General features: G+C 46.9%; 2 protein-coding genes across 9 annotated transcripts; both read left to right on the top strand.

Annotated features, from left to right (window-relative positions):
* The first annotated feature begins 232 nt into the window (after positions 1–232).
* Positions 233–5,792, top strand: sesn2 (sestrin 2). 2 transcript variants are annotated; one of them, XM_088405568.1, is made up of 11 exons: positions 233–1,053; positions 2,791–2,856; positions 2,967–3,155; positions 3,242–3,424; positions 3,484–3,702; positions 3,847–3,982; positions 4,084–4,199; positions 4,275–4,358; positions 4,562–4,668; positions 4,748–4,892; positions 5,352–5,792. In XM_088405568.1, the coding sequence occupies exons 1-11, from the start codon at positions 736–738 to the stop codon at positions 5,436–5,438; spliced, it is 1,650 nt and encodes a 549-aa protein (XP_088261694.1). In that variant the 5' UTR covers positions 233–735; the 3' UTR covers positions 5,439–5,792. The 2 variants fall into 2 exon arrangements, with proteins under 2 accessions (XP_088261694.1, XP_088261695.1); XM_088405569.1 differs by lacking the exon at positions 233–1,053 and adding an exon at positions 1,106–1,856.
* Positions 5,793–6,317: 525 nt separating this feature from the next.
* On the top strand, positions 6,318–16,912 carry yrk (Yes-related kinase). 7 transcript variants are annotated; one of them, XM_088404618.1, is made up of 14 exons: positions 6,318–6,433; positions 9,725–9,771; positions 10,196–10,453; positions 11,139–11,241; positions 11,302–11,400; positions 11,472–11,575; positions 12,141–12,290; positions 12,477–12,641; positions 13,209–13,364; positions 14,074–14,253; positions 14,725–14,801; positions 14,869–15,022; positions 15,199–15,330; positions 15,823–16,912. In XM_088404618.1, the coding sequence occupies exons 3-14, from the start codon at positions 10,210–10,212 to the stop codon at positions 16,029–16,031; spliced, it is 1,773 nt and encodes a 590-aa protein (XP_088260744.1). In that variant the 5' UTR covers positions 6,318–6,433; positions 9,725–9,771; positions 10,196–10,209; the 3' UTR covers positions 16,032–16,912. The 7 variants fall into 7 exon arrangements, with proteins under 7 accessions (XP_088260744.1, XP_088260742.1, XP_088260737.1 ...); XM_088404616.1 differs by lacking the exon at positions 12,477–12,641; XM_088404611.1 differs by lacking the exon at positions 13,209–13,364 and having other exon boundaries at positions 6,319–6,433.
* The last annotated feature ends 105 nt before the right edge of the window (positions 16,913–17,017 follow it).

Here is a 17,017-nt window from a genome sequence, read left to right as displayed (position 1 = left end):
AAATAGTACGATCGTTCGTGTTATCGATTAATTTAGCAACGAATTGCGAAAAAATTTTTCAAAAATATCTATACGGCCGTTCTTGTGAAAAACACTGGGTTAAAAATAGCTCGTTTAGTGTGTCTTTTAAATAGTAACGAAACAGCGTACCTCTTTTGCACGTACGCTGTTTAATTACCGTACTTGAAAGTTCCGTATACGTCACACTGACGTCACTGTCGAACGCTAGAAAGCGACAGCTGAGTGGAACCGGCGACTTGAGTGTGACTTCGGCGTCAAGTTAACTTAGGAAAAGCTCTCTCCGTCTCTCTTTTTTTTCTCGTATTTATTAATTGTCACAATTGTAGCTTTGGCCAGTTTTCAAGTCACAAGCCAGTCGGACAACCAGCCGTTTTCACTCGGGAGCTTTTCGTCGCCGTTTCTCGAAAGGTGAAAACACTTTTTAAGGGTCTCTCTTTAGCTTTGTTAGCCTAGCTTAGCATTAGCCTAGCTAGGCTGTTTTCAGTTTGGCCCCGGGGATGCGCGGAGGGATATTGTCCTCACGTGAACGTTGTCCGCCGCCGTTAATCATTAACGGAACCGGGCGTCGCGCAGTGCCGTACTGAACCCGGGACGTCGGACGGCCACCGGCACCGACGTTTCGAGATCATCGACGTAACGGTTAGCGCGGAGCTAACGGCGGCTAAACAGCCGACAAGCTCGTTCGACGCCTACCAGACACACGAGCGGCGCCAAATGGCCAGCGACACCGAAACAAGTTTTGCTAGCCGGGCCAACGGAGACCGCTCACCGGGCCGGGGTTCCGACCCAGATGATGGCGGCGGAGGGGGACCGACCATCAAGACCCTGGCGCGGTTGTGTAGCAGGGACGAGAAAGAGAGGGCGGCGGCTCTGGAGGAGCTCAGCCAAGGGGTTCTGGTGTGTCTGGGTCTGGACCGACCCGGTTCGACGCGGCTGGGCAAGGAAACGCTTCTGCATCTGCTGCGGCTGGCCCGGACCTGTCCGCTGCGGGAGGTGCGAGCCAGGGCCAACGAGCTACTTCGGGCTGCTCAGGTGAGTACCTGGCCGACCTGCAGTGGACCCCCGTTATTCGCGGGGGTTGTGTATCCCATTATGCATTCTGCATTACACTCGCAAAACATTCCACTTCAAAATAAATGGCTTACATCCCTAATTTACAAAAAAAAGGATCAGAATTGCTATGACACTGCCATTGATGGCATCGGTGCCTTGAACATTAGCTTGCAGTGTTACCCTGAACTGGTTTGCAGCGTCATGCTCGAACATTATCTTGCAATGTCACCCCAAAATATGCTGCAGTTTTACCACCAACATTAGCTTTTAGCGTGCCATTTTAGAATTTTACATAAAGAGCACAATAAATTCATGTAAGCCATATTTGTAGATGGTAATAATTTTTAGTTATGTAAAATAATTTTTTGACAAGCTGTTTTAATAGAAGACACCGACTTCAGATTAAAGGTTTAGACTTGAATTATTTGTTGGAAAAACCTCAGTTGACACGAGTTTATCAAGCTTCCAAAAAGTCCAAATCACGCATGATGGTGTCCACCGGTTTCATCAGCCATGCATGTTGGAGGTGATGCAAGACTCCCCTGAGGTAAGCGCATAAACAAGCAGCCTGAGCCCCGCCCCCTTTTGGTCACCGAGGTGACTTTCTGGTGTAACCACGCCCCCTTTTGGGTACAACGCCCACTTCCTGATGAAGTCGGGCTCCCTTTTCTAGCATGCTCACGCCCCCTCCACTCTAGATGTTTGTCTGACAAGCTGCAGTTTTTCATGCAAATGCGCAGAGAGGAAGTAGCGAGCAACGATTGTGTCTGCTGGAAATGTCGGTGAGTGTATATATTTGTCGCCGGCACAATGTTTTATTCAGGCGCTCGAGCCAATTTCAACAGGCGGCCTGTTATGAAACGTCTCTCAGATTACAGTCCCGGCTGCTCCAGCAGAAAGGCGGCCGTTCAATGATATTTGACAGCAAGACAAACATGACATATTTATTCAGAATTTGCTGTCATGAATGGAACGTTGAATTTGACTTTGACGGGGCAAGTAAAAAAAAAAAAGAGTTTACATTGTGCACTTGATACTAGCTGCCGTAAAATGTCTTGACTAGGACGGATTGCGGACCTCTTCCAGGGCACGCACTCTGTTATTCATTTAAAAATAAAATTCAAGCAGGTTAGAGAAATGACTAAAAGGATGCCAAATTTCAAAATCTTCCTCATGTGAACCAGAAAGCGCTTGTCACATATTTCATGAATATATTATTAATGTATGAGCTTGCAAAAAATATTTTATTAGCCTGTTATTATTTTTAGCCAATATTGTGACCTGGATGACTTGCATTCTACGCAAACCTCAAAGAAATTGCCAGCAAGTTGCTTTTTATTGATATTGCAAAAATAAGAAAGACTATATTGGTTATTAACACTAGCCTTGATTTTTGCATAATGTACAAGCATTAAGAACCTTTTCTGTTCTAGTCTATGTTAATAATCAATGTCAAAAAATGAAAAGTGCCCAACTAAATATCTGTGATGAAACAGGCTCCTCAGTGGAGATAACTCGCGGCCACGTTTCTGGTGAAAAGACACAAACAAGTCAATAGTCTCCTGGACTTCAGAACACGTTGATTAAACGGCAACTGGAAGGACTTTGGCATGACTCATTTTTGACGCGCTCAACGATTTCGCAACGATGCGTCGTCGCCGTTTCGTCACGTAAGCCTCCTTTTTCAACACCCTACTGTGTCATCTTCATCACCAGGAACAAGGAGTGGAGGTTCCTCGCGCCCTGGCCTCTGGTCCCAGCGCCTTCATTCCCGCCAAACAGGCGAGTCGCCGCCTTTTTATCTTAATAAAAAGTCCAAGTTTTCAGCTGCAGCCCCGAAAGCATCAGCATAATCCTCATAAAACAATGTATCCGCTCGCTCGGGTTTTTAGATTTTGAAAGAGGGTCCGGACCAGGACATCCTGATCGAGTCCTTCCTGTGCCTGGGCCGCGTGGACCACGTGACCATGGTGATGGCGCTGCACCCCGCCTACCTCAGCTGCTTCCTGAGGACCCAGCACGCCTTGCTGGAGATGGACGGCCCCCTGCCTCGTCACTGGAGGCACTACATCGCCATCATGGTGGGAGCGGCCGCCCTGTCAGACTCCCTCGTCCGCCAGGGGGCGCCGCCCGCACTCCGCTCACGCGCCCGCTCTCTTCCCCTTAGGCGGCCGCCCGCCACCACTGCTCCTACGTGGTGCAGCAGCACAGCGCCAGCTTCCTGGAGGCCGGCGGAGACGAGAGCTGGCTGAGCGGACTGCAGCGCGCCCCCGCCAAATTGAGGGGCCTCGACGCTCTCAACAAGCTGCTGGCCCACAGACCCTGGCTCATCACGCAGCTGCACATCCAGGTCCGCCTCGGCGCCGCGCCTTCCGCCCCGAGCCCTCTTCCAACGCGGTCTCGGCGCAGGAGCTGGTGTACCCGGGCGCCGAGCTGCGCTGGTCGCTGGCCGAGCTGATCCACGCCGTCATCCTGATGGCGCACGCCCACGCCCTCTGCTCCTTCGTGTGGGGCTGCGGCCTCAACCCTGAGCCGGACCACGTGGGCGGGCACACCTTCCGCCCGCCGTCGCCCGGGCACCCCACCCGCAGCCCCCACAGCCCCGCCGGCGAGGACGGACGGCAGGAGGTAAGGACTGGCATGTTTTGAACATTGGTGACCCGGACGTGGCCTATTTGCTGCAGTTTCATCAATTACGTTTAGTGGTTATTATTTAAAACAAAAGAGTCAATAGTAAAAGAGAATAATAAAATGATAATTGTGTTTTCGTAGCTTGTGGACGGCGCAGTGGAAGTGGAGGTGCTGATGAAGAGGATGGTGGAGCTCCAGGAGCAACAAGAGGAGGAATGCACGCAGGAGGAGATGGTCACGCGCTTCGAGAGGGAACGTAGCGAGAGCATCCCCACAGGTACTTTCTTATATTTAAAAAATAAATAAACAGTAGTGGACCAAGAATTGACCCCTGAGGGGCATTCCGCGTGGAATGTTGCCCTTGTGCTCTGGTTGTAGCGGTGGTGCGAGGGGCGCCGCCCGAGAGGCTCCTTCACCTCATGGAGGACCCGGATTTCAGATATGAGGACTTTGCGCCCAGAGGAGAGCAGGCTCCAACCACCATGAGAGCCCAGGTGGCGCTCTTCCTGTTTCTACATGATCTCGCACGTCCCGTGTTGCTTGACATTTCGTTTTTGGGGTGCGCGCAGGACTACTCGTGGGAGGACCACGGCTACTCGCTGGTCAACAGGCTGCTGCCGGACATGGGACAGCTGCTGGACGAGAAGTTCCAGGTAGCGCTCGCCGTACATTTTTTTTTTTTTTTTTAACTTCTCGCATTGCTGCCTAGATTGCTATTCTCGAGGTGTAGATTTAGAGTTTACTCTGTGATGCTTTTTTTCCCCACAATGGGGGGGGGTCAACTCTTTCACGGGGCTTCATTTTCACATCAACATGAGAAATGCCGGCGTTTTTGTTTCTTGTGATGCGTGCGTAGGTGGTGAGCAACCTGACGTACCACCGCATGGCCATGCACGAGGGCGTGGACACGCACACGCTCAGGAAAGCTCTGTGGAACTACATCCACTGTCTCTACGGCATCCGGTCGGCGCAGCATCTTCTCGCTCTTCTGTGCCCCGCCCACTCGCCCTCATTTATTCTTTTTCTTATTTGTGCGGCGCAGGTACGACGACTACGACTACGGAAGCGTCAACGTGCTACTGGAGCGCTCCTTGAAGGTCTTCGTCAAGACCATGGCCTGTCACCCCGAGCAGACCACCGCTCATATCTACCACGCCTTCTGGAGGCACTTCCGACACTCTGAGAAGGTACGCGTGCAGTTTCTAGCCCCTAAGATTGACCATCATCTCTGCTCATCTAACCTCAGGCAACATCCAAATCAAAGCCACGCTCTGAACGCAAATATTGGCCAACAAATCATGTAAAGCCTAATGCCACCCGGTGGACATGATTGGTAATTGCACTCTCTTGCATTTTTTCAGATGTGGGATAATAAACACGATGGCGTATTGTAGCCTTTGTTTAACCCCCTTAACTGGCTTTGTAGTACGGATGCAGACGGAAGTAGACCAGTGCCTGACGAATGACGGACCAGAAAGGGGAGAAAAAAAAAAGTCAAATTTCGCCTTCTAGTAAAAATACACAGACCGACTGACGATTGCGATTTCGTCCGGCTTAAAAAAAATAGTGGCCTGACGTCATCGTCAGTGTGTCCACCTCTGCGCATTTGTGCGGTTTCTCTAAACGTTTCTGCATTTGTTTGTCAGGTGCACGCCAACCTGATCGTGTTGGAGGCCCGCCTGCAGGCGGCGCTGTTGTACACACTGCGAGCCATCACTCATTACATGAGATGACCGCCAAAAACCACCAAACAACCTTTGCCCATGCTGAGCCAGCTGTGTGTGACTTCATTTTTTTTTTTCCTCAAGCAAAATGTTCTTTCCACGCAGCCAATGCCTGTATTCACGTATCTTGTGTACCAGTGTTAAGCGTGTCTATTTTTTTGCACCAAAAAAGTATCGATGCTCGAGTTCATATCGCCTCGTGTCTGCTGATTTTTTTTTTTTGATAGACTTTGTTTACAGCACCATCTGTTAACTACGACTACTTTAACACTCACTCCTCCACTTGAGTCCTCAAGCGCACTTTGAGGGCTGAGATTAAAAAAAAGCTTGTATTTTTCTATTTAATAAAGTTACTTGACACACAAAAAAGGTGTTGCTTTTAAATCTATAAAACTGGATTTTTTTGTTTTCTTTGTACTGGTGTTACATCCCAAAAAACATCTGCGGTAAGTTCTATCTGAAGTCGGTTGATTTTTTTCATTTTTGTCACTTTTGTGCTTTTTTTTTCATTTTGAGAACACTTTTAAAGGCGTTCCGATACACCCGCAATTATCGTTCAATTTTTCGTCAGTGTGCCAGACGTAAGCGTCATTTTACATGCAATACACAGATTCGCCGCAAGAGGGAGACAGTCCAACGTAAAGCGTGTTTTGCCGGAGGCTTCAGGTGGGCGTGACGTCCCGTTTAGGGTCGAAACTTTTTCATCCGCTTTTAAACCACTTCTAAACAAACAATCGATGCCGTTTTCGTGACGTGACCCCTCGTCTTAAAAAAAAAAAAAAAACGCGGTTTCTCATCAACTTGTTGCGCAAAATCGGAATGCTGGCCCAATGGCGCCATCTCCCCATTTGGTCCGGCGTGTGCGCGCTCCGGGGTGGGCCGGACCGCTGCGCTTGGTCTTCCGGCACGCGCACGCGCACGCCCGCAAACTCAAATCGAAAAGTTGCGCAGCAGCTGTGTGCGGACGCCCGGCCGGCTCGAAGCACGACAACACCCTCTGATCGGTAAGTTCCATTTTGATTCATTTCGTCATCATAAATTCGATTTCCAGACGTTGTTTTAGATGTTTTTACTTCCGATGAAACATGAGGAATTTCTCGCATAACGTTTAAAAATGGGAATTTGGTGTGTTTTTGTCTTTGTGGCGCTATGAGGATCGTTTGCATTTATGGCACAAGTTAGATTTCAAATTGATGGAAAGTCCGCAATGAAGTTTGCTATGTATCATTGTGTATTTCGGATTTGATCGGTTTTAGTTCAAGTAGAAGTCAGGTGTGTGTGTGTGTGTGTGTCTGTGTGTGTGTTTCCTGCGAGCTAAAAAAAAAAAAAAGACATTTGTGGTGGTAACTCTAGACCAGGTTTGTCCAAACTTTTTCCAGACAAGTACAAAGTTCTAAGTGCCACATTACTTTTTTTAGATTAACACATTAAAAACTGTAGAGATTAATCAAGCGAGTATTTAAAATTTGTAATGTACTTATTAAAAAAACTGCTGTATCTTTTAAAGATGGGGGAGCATTTTTTTTTCCCACACCTCTATTGCTGTCTTCCATCAAAAGTTTTCATCGCATTTGTAGATTGCTGAGTCATGTCTGAATGCGATTTTAGTAGCGGCGGGCCGCTAAAATGTGAATGGCGGGCTGCAAATGGCCCGCGGACCATAGTTAGGACACCGCCATTCTATTTTCAACTCAGAAAATTGGCACAAAAGAGCCTGCATCCATATAGAAGAGAATAAACAGATGCAAAGTTTTGCAAGTCAATTTAGTAACAATGTGGCTCCATGTTCCAATTCATTTGCTCTCGATTTGAAAAGACGGCTATCCTCTTCCTGTCAGGGCATTACATTACATTTTCATGCATTCGTATAAAATTAAAATAAAATCCTGTAACGTTTTTGCAAAGGAGCCACTAAACTAAATGATATGTTTCTGTGAAAAAAAAAAATAAATAAATATGAAGGTTTTGTGATACCTGTAAAAACCCTGTTAAACTTTCGTGTACCTCCATTTGGTTTGGGGCATATTTGAAGCTGAAAAGAAGGTCTGATGTAGCCAGATGTTGTGAGTATGTGCGCAGTGGTGCATGCAAGATATCACTGAGTCATCTCAGAATGCTGACGGAATGACAAGAAGGCAAAAAAAAGGAAGTTGAATCAACACCGTATTGAATAGCAAAGTTCAACAATCCAGCAGGGCTCGGTCGACACCGGATCACTCCTCGCGGGATTTAGGCGGGATACAACACCCCCCCGCCCCCCTCCGAAGCCTTCCGAGACGGCGTTCCCATCTCGCTCATCCCCCGCTCGTCCATATCAGAGGCGGAGGAGCCGTCTTGGAATTTTTCCATCGGAAGAAGGAAGGAGGCGCCGGTGGGTCGGCGGCGCTCTTTTGGCTCCCGGTTACCGCCGCTAACGCTTTCTTGGCAATCAGGTGGACGTCGTACCTGTACTTGCCATCCGTCTTTCCGTTGCCGTGGCAACCGGTCATCGGAACGCTTCGGAATGTCGGATCGAGGAGGATGTGACGACATTATGCGGAAACGGGGCTTTTCCTTGACATCCCCCTCGAGTGTGTACCTTCGCTAGATGGGTGTGTGTGTGCGTGTGTGTGTCCGCGTGTGCGTAACACTTCCCATTGTCCTATCATCCTGCACAATCGCACTCGGCATCCTGTCAGGCCTTCCTGGGAATGTGCGAGTGTGGCGAGGCAAGACAAAGAAAGGTTAGAAAAAGAGGAACAACGCAGCAGAAGAAGAACTTGCAGCGTGAAAGTACACAATTCTTTACTGTACGCGGGCGGCAGTTGTGTTTGTCTGCGTGTGCGTAGAATTCCCCAGCGCGAGCAGCTTATCTGCACGGTTGTCCGAGCGGGAAAAGGGTGTGTCCGTTGGATCGGGGTTTTTATGGACATGAGTTATTTGAGCACGTAAACACTGTAGCCCGTTGGCAATGGTGGTAAAAGTACAAATGAAAGCTGTCAGTTTGACGGGGAGGTCGCCGCTCAGGACCAAAATGGCCGCCTTCCTGTGTATTTTCAGGCGTGACTTTTTGAGACTTTTTTGTGGCTGTGCTCATGACAAGCATGTCTACCAAATTTGGAGTGGCTGAGAAAAACTGGCGCCAGGGGCTGAATTTTCGAAAAAGTCACCATTTGAGACTAATTGTCACAAAAGGAAAGCTTTAAAGCAAAATGGCCGCCTTCATGTGCGTTTTCAGGCATGGCTTCTTGAGACTTTTTTGTGGGTCTGCTTATGAAAAACTTGCCTACCGAATTTTGAGTGGTTCAGACAAACTGGCTTCAGGGGCTGAATTTTCAAAAAGTTGACTTACTTTCATGTTCTTTGGTAAGTCGGCAAAAATGGCAGCTTCAAACCAAAATGGTGGCCTTCCCATGCATTTTCAGGCATAACTTTTGGAGAGTTTTTTGTGGGTCTGCTCATAGCAAATATGCCTACCAAATTTTGAGCGGCTGAAATTTTAAAAAGTTGAGTTAGTTTAATGTTTTTGGTAAGTTACCTTCCGTCCTGTATCTTTCAGGCATGCTTTTTTATATTTATAATAGATATGCTCACCAAATGTCATATTTCACTGCGGGAATGACTTTATGGGCTGAATGATACAAGTGTGCTGCCTTCATCAGTAATTATTTTTACACTTGTATAACAAGAACTGGCGTGTGTGTGTGTGTGTATAAGTGTGTGAACGGTAGCGTGAGTTTCCAGGAAAAGGGGGGAGCCATCAGAAGGGTGGACAGGAAGCATGAACATGGCTAACTTCCTGTTGCTCCCCTGATGGTGGGCCTGATAGTCATGCGTGTGCAAAGTTGTCAGCGGGCTTTGTTTTTCATATTGTTGAAAAGTACACCCGCTGGACAATTCATTAGGTACACTTTTGTATATATTTATACATGTATATTATGCATATTGCATATATTGTGTGAAAAATATATAGATATGGATAAAATGTCATGTACAAATGAATACATGAATTTTTTGAGTACCCGTTAGCATGACACAACAGCCTTGTTGTAACTTTTCACACGCTCCCTCCAACATGTGAAGACACGGGCAGGTTTCATCACACGCGCACACACACACACACACACACACACACACACACACACACACACACACACACACACACATGCACACAATGGACAAGCGAGGTTGACACAGGCGTCCCTTTTCGAAAGGGCGAAAACCCAAAAAGAGGATGTGGCTAACCTCACATCTGTCTTCCTTATCTCCTGTCCTCCTCGTCTGTAACTTCTTCTTCTTCTTTGTTCGACTTTCAGCGGCGATGCTGATTGCCAGATGATCTGACACAAGAAGAAGACATCAGGTGATAAAAACACACCCCCATTTTTCTTCACGTCCACCTCAAACACACAACGGATGCTGGGTGACATCGGCATAATGGGCACTAAATCGTTGCGCCGCAGAAGCCGTAAAAGTCGAGATCGCAGACGTAGAATTGCTACGAGCGCTAAGCTACATTTGAAGCAAATACTTTTCAACCAATTTAACAAAGTCATTGGTTGTCTATTTTTATTTATGCGGGATCAATCCCATTTCAGATACGACATTTTTTAACGTTATTATTTACAAGCTAAGAACTGAGTTGCGGCGTCCCCCAAGGTTCAATTTAAGGGCCACTTCTTACTGTACTGTACCAGTACTAAAAGTAATCGATGACATTAATGTCTAAGTAATCGATTAATCAAATACTTTACTCTTGACCCGCTCCCGCTTGCTGTGGTCATCAGGAGACGCCTGGACTATGGGTTGTGCTTGTTGCAAGCAGAAGAAGTCGGCCAAACTCGAAGCGTCCGCCCTAACCGCCAACGCCAACGCTACTCCCGTCCCGTGTCCCAGCAATGGCGACAGCGCCTCGCTCGCAGGCCCGGTGCAGGGGCGCTACTGTCCGGACCCCACGCAGGTCATCCCGGACTTCAACAAGGGATTCTCCAGCGGCGCCGTCTTCCCCAACTCCAACACGCAGAACTGGAGCGCCGGGGTCACAAGTAGGGACATCATTAATCTGTTGAAGCGTTCCTAATTTGCATCTTTAGCAGCTGATTAGCTAGCGAGCTTTTTTTTGTGTTTTCCCTTAGCTAGCTCGATGCTGATGTTGCATTAGCCGCTAATCGCTGGACACGAGCGCCTTGTAATTCAATGTCAACAAATTGAAGTCTTTTTAATCAACCGTTAGCGTCATTAGCCGTTAAACGTGCTAGCTTAAAAGTCATATTTAAGTAAGCCTGCTTTGTTCGAAGTGATCAGTGGGAACGGCAACTATGTCAACTGCTAGCTGCTAGTATTAGAAGTGCCATTAATACGATACAATGTTAGCGTAGCGACATCTTTTTTTAATCATCCCTAACTGGCATAATTAGCAATTAGATTTCAGGACAACGTAGCATTGTTGACGTCAGCGACGAGTCAAGTTATTTGGCTAAGTTTTATTTTGAAGTTGGTTTTCGGTTAGCTTGACCGCTTCCTGACTGCTTACAATAAATAAACGGGTCTCTGAAGCAAAAACAAATGCCTGGAGCATTTTGTTTTTGAAAGCAGACCAATATAAGTTGTTGAGAGCCTCAAATAAAGGGAACAAAAGGCGATAAACTCCCTGGCGGAGATAAAAAAAAGTCCCAGCGATTGTTCAAAATAGTGCATGTTGCGCACCTTGATTTATTCATTTTTTTCCAGGCGGCGGCGTCACGCTTTTCATCGCGCTGTACGACTACGACGCCCGCACCGAGGATGACCTCACCTTCCAGAAGGGCGAGAAGTTTCAGATCATCAACAACACGTAAGCCTGCGAATCCGCAAGACGGCCGCCCGACACGTCAAGGTTTGATCTCGGTCGCAGGGAGGGCGACTGGTGGGAGGCTCGCTCTTTGGACACGGGCAACGCCGGCTACATCCCGTCCAACTACGTAGCGCCGGTCGACTCCATACAGGCCGAGGAGTGAGTCCCGGGGGGGGGCGGGGTTTCGGGCCTCGGCGCCCGCCCGTGACGGGATGTTGCTATGGCGACAGGTGGTATTTCGGAAAGATGGGCAGGAAGGATGCGGAGAGACAGCTGCTGGGACACGGCAACCAGAGGGGGACGTTTCTCATCCGCGAGAGCGAGACCACCAAAGGTTCCGCCACTTTGCAAAACACACAAATACATACCGGCTTTTTTTCTGTCGTGGTGGGGAATTTTTTTTTTCCCCCAGGCAAAATTTCTAAAAATATATGTATTTTTGAAATATTTTTCATTTTTTTTTCATTTTTAATGTTTTTAATTATTTTAAACTAGTGTAATGTAATGTGAGATGTTTTTTTTCATTTTTAAATATTCAGAAAATAATAAATTACAGTCATTTTCAAGTTGAATATCTTCCAAAACATGACAAATTTTTTTTTTTTTTTTTAGATTTTTGTCAAAAAAATCAAAGCCTTTGAATTACGTGCTTTTTGGGTCATTTATCTTGAGATGATTTGAAACTAATTGGTCAACTTTTTTAACGTTGACTATATTTTTTTTTAATTTGATTTTTTTAACTGTTAAAATTTTATCTTGCATTTACTTTGCTCTTTTTTTTTTACATATTTTTTCGACTTTTAATATAATCAGTTCATGATATATTTGATTCTTTTCTTGTTTTTTTTTTTTTTGCAAACAATGAAGCCGGTTTTGTTTTTTCCCGCGGTGGGGTTCAGGCGCTTACTCGCTGTCCATCCGCGACTGGGACGACACCAAGGGAGACCACGTGAAGCACTATAAGATCCGCAAGCTGGACAACGGCGGCTACTACATCACCACCAGGTCTCAGTTTGACACCGTGCAGCAGCTGGTGGCCCACTACACAGGTACGGCGCAAAACCTTTTTCAGCTCTTTTCATTGACTATCTTTGTGCCGTGTTTGTTGACATCGACTTGTGGAAAGGGGGGTTTTATTTGTGTGTGTCCAAGCAAACGTCTTTTGCTTCCTTTTCCCCTCACGTGTGTTTTTGACTTTTTACTTCCTGCCCGTTTGCGGACCCCGCCCTGCTCAGAGCGAGCGGCGGGGCTGTGCTGCCGCCTGATGGGCAGCTGCAAGCGGGGCATGCCTAAGCTGGCCGATTTATCGGTGAAGACCAAGGACATGTGGGAGATTCCCCGCGAATCCCTGCAGCTCATTAAAAAGCTGGGCAACGGACAATTTGGAGAAGTGTGGATGGGTAGGATGCTGGGGGGGTCGCCGGGCGGGGATAAACTGGGGGTGGTGGTGGTGGGGGGGTGTGGAGGGTCTCGGTAAGATCAAAATGAGGGTAAAAAAAAATTGGAAAACGTGGTGGGACAAAAGTATTGGGACGTTTTGCTATGCATCAACATTACACTCTGTCCCAATACTTCCGCCACTTCATATCACGTTAACCCTTATGTGGTATGTGGGTCTTTTCTTTTTTTATTGATATTTTGATTGCGTTAATGTGTTACATCATAAAAATGTAGGAGAACGGAGCTGAAATTTCACTGCACCCAATTATCTCAACAGCGGAGCCAATTTTGAGTTTTGCAGTCAACAAAACGATACCACAAAAGGGTTAAAGAGTACAAATAGAAAATGGAAAGCAAGAGGCCCTGGCCCTCCCTGGTCGTCCCTGACCTACAACGCATGCGCATGCATCATCTTCCTCTCACCATCCGTCCTGTTCACCCTTCCGCCCCATCCATCCATCCCTCCCTCCCTCCCTCGCTCCGTCCTCGCCTCCTCCCTCGTCTCCTTTCCTCGCGTCCATCCCAAGAAACTCACGACGGGCTGTGTTACTACCTGACCAAGGCCTGTCCCAACTGCACACCGCTCACCATGGGACTGGGCCGGGACGCCTGGGAGGTGCCCCGGTCCATGTTGTCCCTGCAGAGGAAGCTGGGACACGGCTGCTTTGGGGACGTGTGGATGGGTGAGACACCGACCAAAAAAAAACAAAGAAATCCCGATTGTTTGCTCATTGGCTTTGTCCTCTGCAAAATATAATTTAGTTGTACTGGTATTGATATGCAGCCATTTCGTCTGAGTCCTCGGATGATTTTTTTTTCAATGGTCTTTTGCTGTAAAACCTTAAATGACAAGACGTATTTTCAGCAAACCGCATAAATTTGGCTAAAAGTTTGCTAGCTTCGCGCCAACACAAAATGCAAAACGCTTTAAATGAGCTAAGAACATTAGCATCAACGTTGCAATCATTCGGAACTTTTAAACAATAAATATGTGAACACAAATGCTGCTGCAACACACGTTGACAGACAAATATGATCCTCCCGCAAAAGGACTAGTATTATTATGTACTGTCTTTACGTTACACCACCAAATCTAAGTGTGCTACACACGTCTGTATTTTTACTGCCCCCTGGCGGCCAAGACATCACAAAATGTTTCATTTAAAAAAAAAAAACAGCTTAATGCATTGGCTCTGTGTGTCTAGCGTGTCCCTAAAAGTCAGCCGAGCGGTGTCCTTGTCGCTCAGGTAGCGCTTCCCGTGCACGTGCATGCTCCTCCAACACGTGCGCTTTCACATATGCATGCGTGTCCGCGTCTCCAAGCAATGCATGCGGCCCGGCGCTTTACGGTACAGCGTGTACGAGCTGACTCGGGGCATGTGCGGGCGGCAGGCATGTGGAACGGCACCACCAAGGTGGCGGTGAAGACGCTGAAGCCGGGCACCATGTCCCCCGAGGCTTTCCTGGAGGAGGCCCAGATCATGAAGAGGCTGCGGCACGACAAACTGGTGCAGCTCTACGCCGTGGTGTCCGAGGAACCCATCTACATCATCACCGAGTTCATGAGCCAGGGTACGTGGAGTGATGGCAAAATTAAGCATTGCATTAAAAAAAAAAAAAGCTTAATATACACCGATTGAGCGCTGTAGTGATAACTGCGAGCATCGGATGGCGGTGTTTCCGCACAAAACAGCTATTACCTACATCAATTCTAACTGAAGAATGGAAGTCAATCTTTCATATGATAGCACCTGTATTTACATAGACATAGCTCACAATATTCTTTCGGCCTTAAAAGATGAATAAAAATGCTAAATATACTGGCCCTTCAGAGCTTTCCTTTTCCGATAATGCTTGGCACTAATTAAAAGCAAAAGACCGATTTTCATGTCGATTTCGCCCCAAAATCCTCTATAAACATTACTGCGGTGGAAATGTATGAAATTTCTCTTGCTTGCCACCTGGAGGGCTCAAAAAATCACAAGTGCTTCACGAAGCTTCATCAGTGCCGTTGCAACTTCCTGTCGCCTTTTTTCCTGGCAGGAAGTTTACTGGATTTTCTGAAAGACGGGGAGGGACAAAACCTGAAGCTACCCCAGCTTGTGGACATGGCGGCGCAGGTTATTCCGAAATTCTGAAATCCGATCGGAAAGTCCTCGCGAGTTGGTAACGCGTGCGGCGTTTCAGATTGCGGCGGGAATGGCCTACATCGAGCGGATGAACTACATCCACCGAGACCTGCGCGCCGCTAACATCCTGGTGGGAGACAATCTGGTGTGCAAGATCGCGGACTTCGGTCTTGCCAGGCTCATCGAGGACAACGAGTACACTGCTAGACAAGGTTGGTCACGTCTCAGCGTTTATGCTTTTTTTTCTGATTTATTCTTTTTTTTTCATTCATTCCCGCTTGTTTTCACATTTATTGTAATATATATATATATATATATATATATATATATATATATATATATATATATATGATTATGAAAGCATGCTGCCTTGTTGCCATGGTTACAGGGGCCAAGTTCCCCATCAAATGGACAGCGCCGGAAGCCGCTCTTTACGGACGCTTCACCATCAAGTCGGACGTGTGGAGCTTCGGCATTTTACTCACAGAACTCATCACCAAGGGCCGCGTGCCCTATCCAGGTAAAAAGTTTGTTGGCATTTCACAAGCAGATGGAAAATTTGGCTCATGAGGATGTTTGATACGCTACAAAGTTATACGATACAATATGAATACCAAAGATTTTACTGCATGCCTTGAATGGCAAAGAGTTGTGCCACCTGGTGGACATTTTGAAAAATTGCACGTATTAACAAATTCAAGCCCAAAGATGTGTTTTTATGTTTTTTTATTTCAGGCACTTTGATGCACTTTTTTTTTCAGTTTTAGACTAAGCTGTATCCCGTATAAATGCTGAAAGTATAATTTGATCAAAATATAAAGAATGGAATTGAATGTCTTTGGGATGGAATGAGTTAACGTTAGGATATACGAGCGCCGATAAAGTGTTTGTTTTCAATGAACGCACGCTCTGGCATTGGATCTCATGAGCTTGTGCAGGTGTGCCTAATTTAGTGTCAGTATGCACGGCGTCACCATTCGCCCTCCTCCTCCTCCTCTTCCATCCCCGGAAGGCATGAACAACCGCGAGGTGCTGGAGCAGGTGGAGCGAGGCTACCGGATGGCCTGCGCCCCGGGCTGCCCCGCCTCGCTCCACGAGCTCATGCTGCAGTGCTGGCGGCGCGAGGCCGACGAGAGGCACACCTTCGAGTACCTGCAGTCCTTCCTGGAGGATTACTTCACCGCCACCGAGCCGCAGTACCAACCCGGCGAGAACCTGTGAGGGCGCGGCCGTAGGAAAAAACACTTGCCCCCCCGCTTGACAACAAGGCCGTCTTTGCCCGCAACCTTTCGGGACGGACGGGGAAGGCGCCTGGACCGGGGCCGAGCGGGCCCTGCGGTGATGTTGCTTTACTCGGTAACCATGACAACAGGGAAGAAGATGTAGACGGTCGGGGAGGAGGGATGCGACTTGGCACATGAGCCTCGCTTCTTCCTCGGCCGCCATGTGATGTTTGTTCCATAAATTCCGGCGTTTTTGACAGAGCAAACATGAAGAAGCTCTCGTGAGTGCTGAGTGAAGAGTGGGGGGGGGCCCTGAATAAGAATTAAATACGGTAAATTATTATGGCGTTCCAATGAAACAAACATAATCAACTCATTACTCCTCCTTATATGCTAAAGTAAGTAAGCGGGTAGGTACAGCATACATCTGAGATCCCTGCACAAAGTATTATCACTGGAGATTTTTATTCATGAATAAGTGTATTTTTTCCGAAGTTTTAAGAAGATGTACTTGCACGGATACATTTACTTGAACAAATCAGCCACTTCTGGTATTAAAGTTATTCCGAAACCATGTAAAATATTAGCCCCACCTCCCCCATTTTTAAAGGATATTTTACCTTGGATTGTGTCCGTAAGTCAAGAGAGACGGTGAGGAATGACTTTAATGGTTTGTATGAGCCGTCTCGTTGAGTGTTTTTTTTAATTTAACTCATCACAAAGACTATATAAGAAAGTCAGCATTTATTCATTCATCCATTGGGAGGGCAGCAGGAAAGCATAAAAAGGAAATGTCATCGTTTTGGACTTTTTTACTCTACCTTTATATGTCAACTTTAACCCTGTCTCTTTCATTGTAATAAAGATCAGTTATATTTGGCTAAGATCTCAACATTTATTTTGCTGTTCAACGTCTTGTTTTGTGTTGTCTTTTCTAACATTTCGATTTTAAACTTTTCCAGTAAAGTCATTTATTTTTAATGT

The sequence above is a fragment of the Hippichthys cyanospilos genome, chromosome 21, assembly GCF_059441005.1.
Source record: "Hippichthys cyanospilos isolate Australia breed blue-spotted pipefish chromosome 21, RoL_Hcya_1.0, whole genome shotgun sequence".
In the NCBI taxonomy this organism is placed as follows: domain Eukaryota; kingdom Metazoa; phylum Chordata; class Actinopteri; order Syngnathiformes; family Syngnathidae; genus Hippichthys; species Hippichthys cyanospilos.
This window is presented reverse-complemented; position numbering and strand designations above follow the sequence as displayed.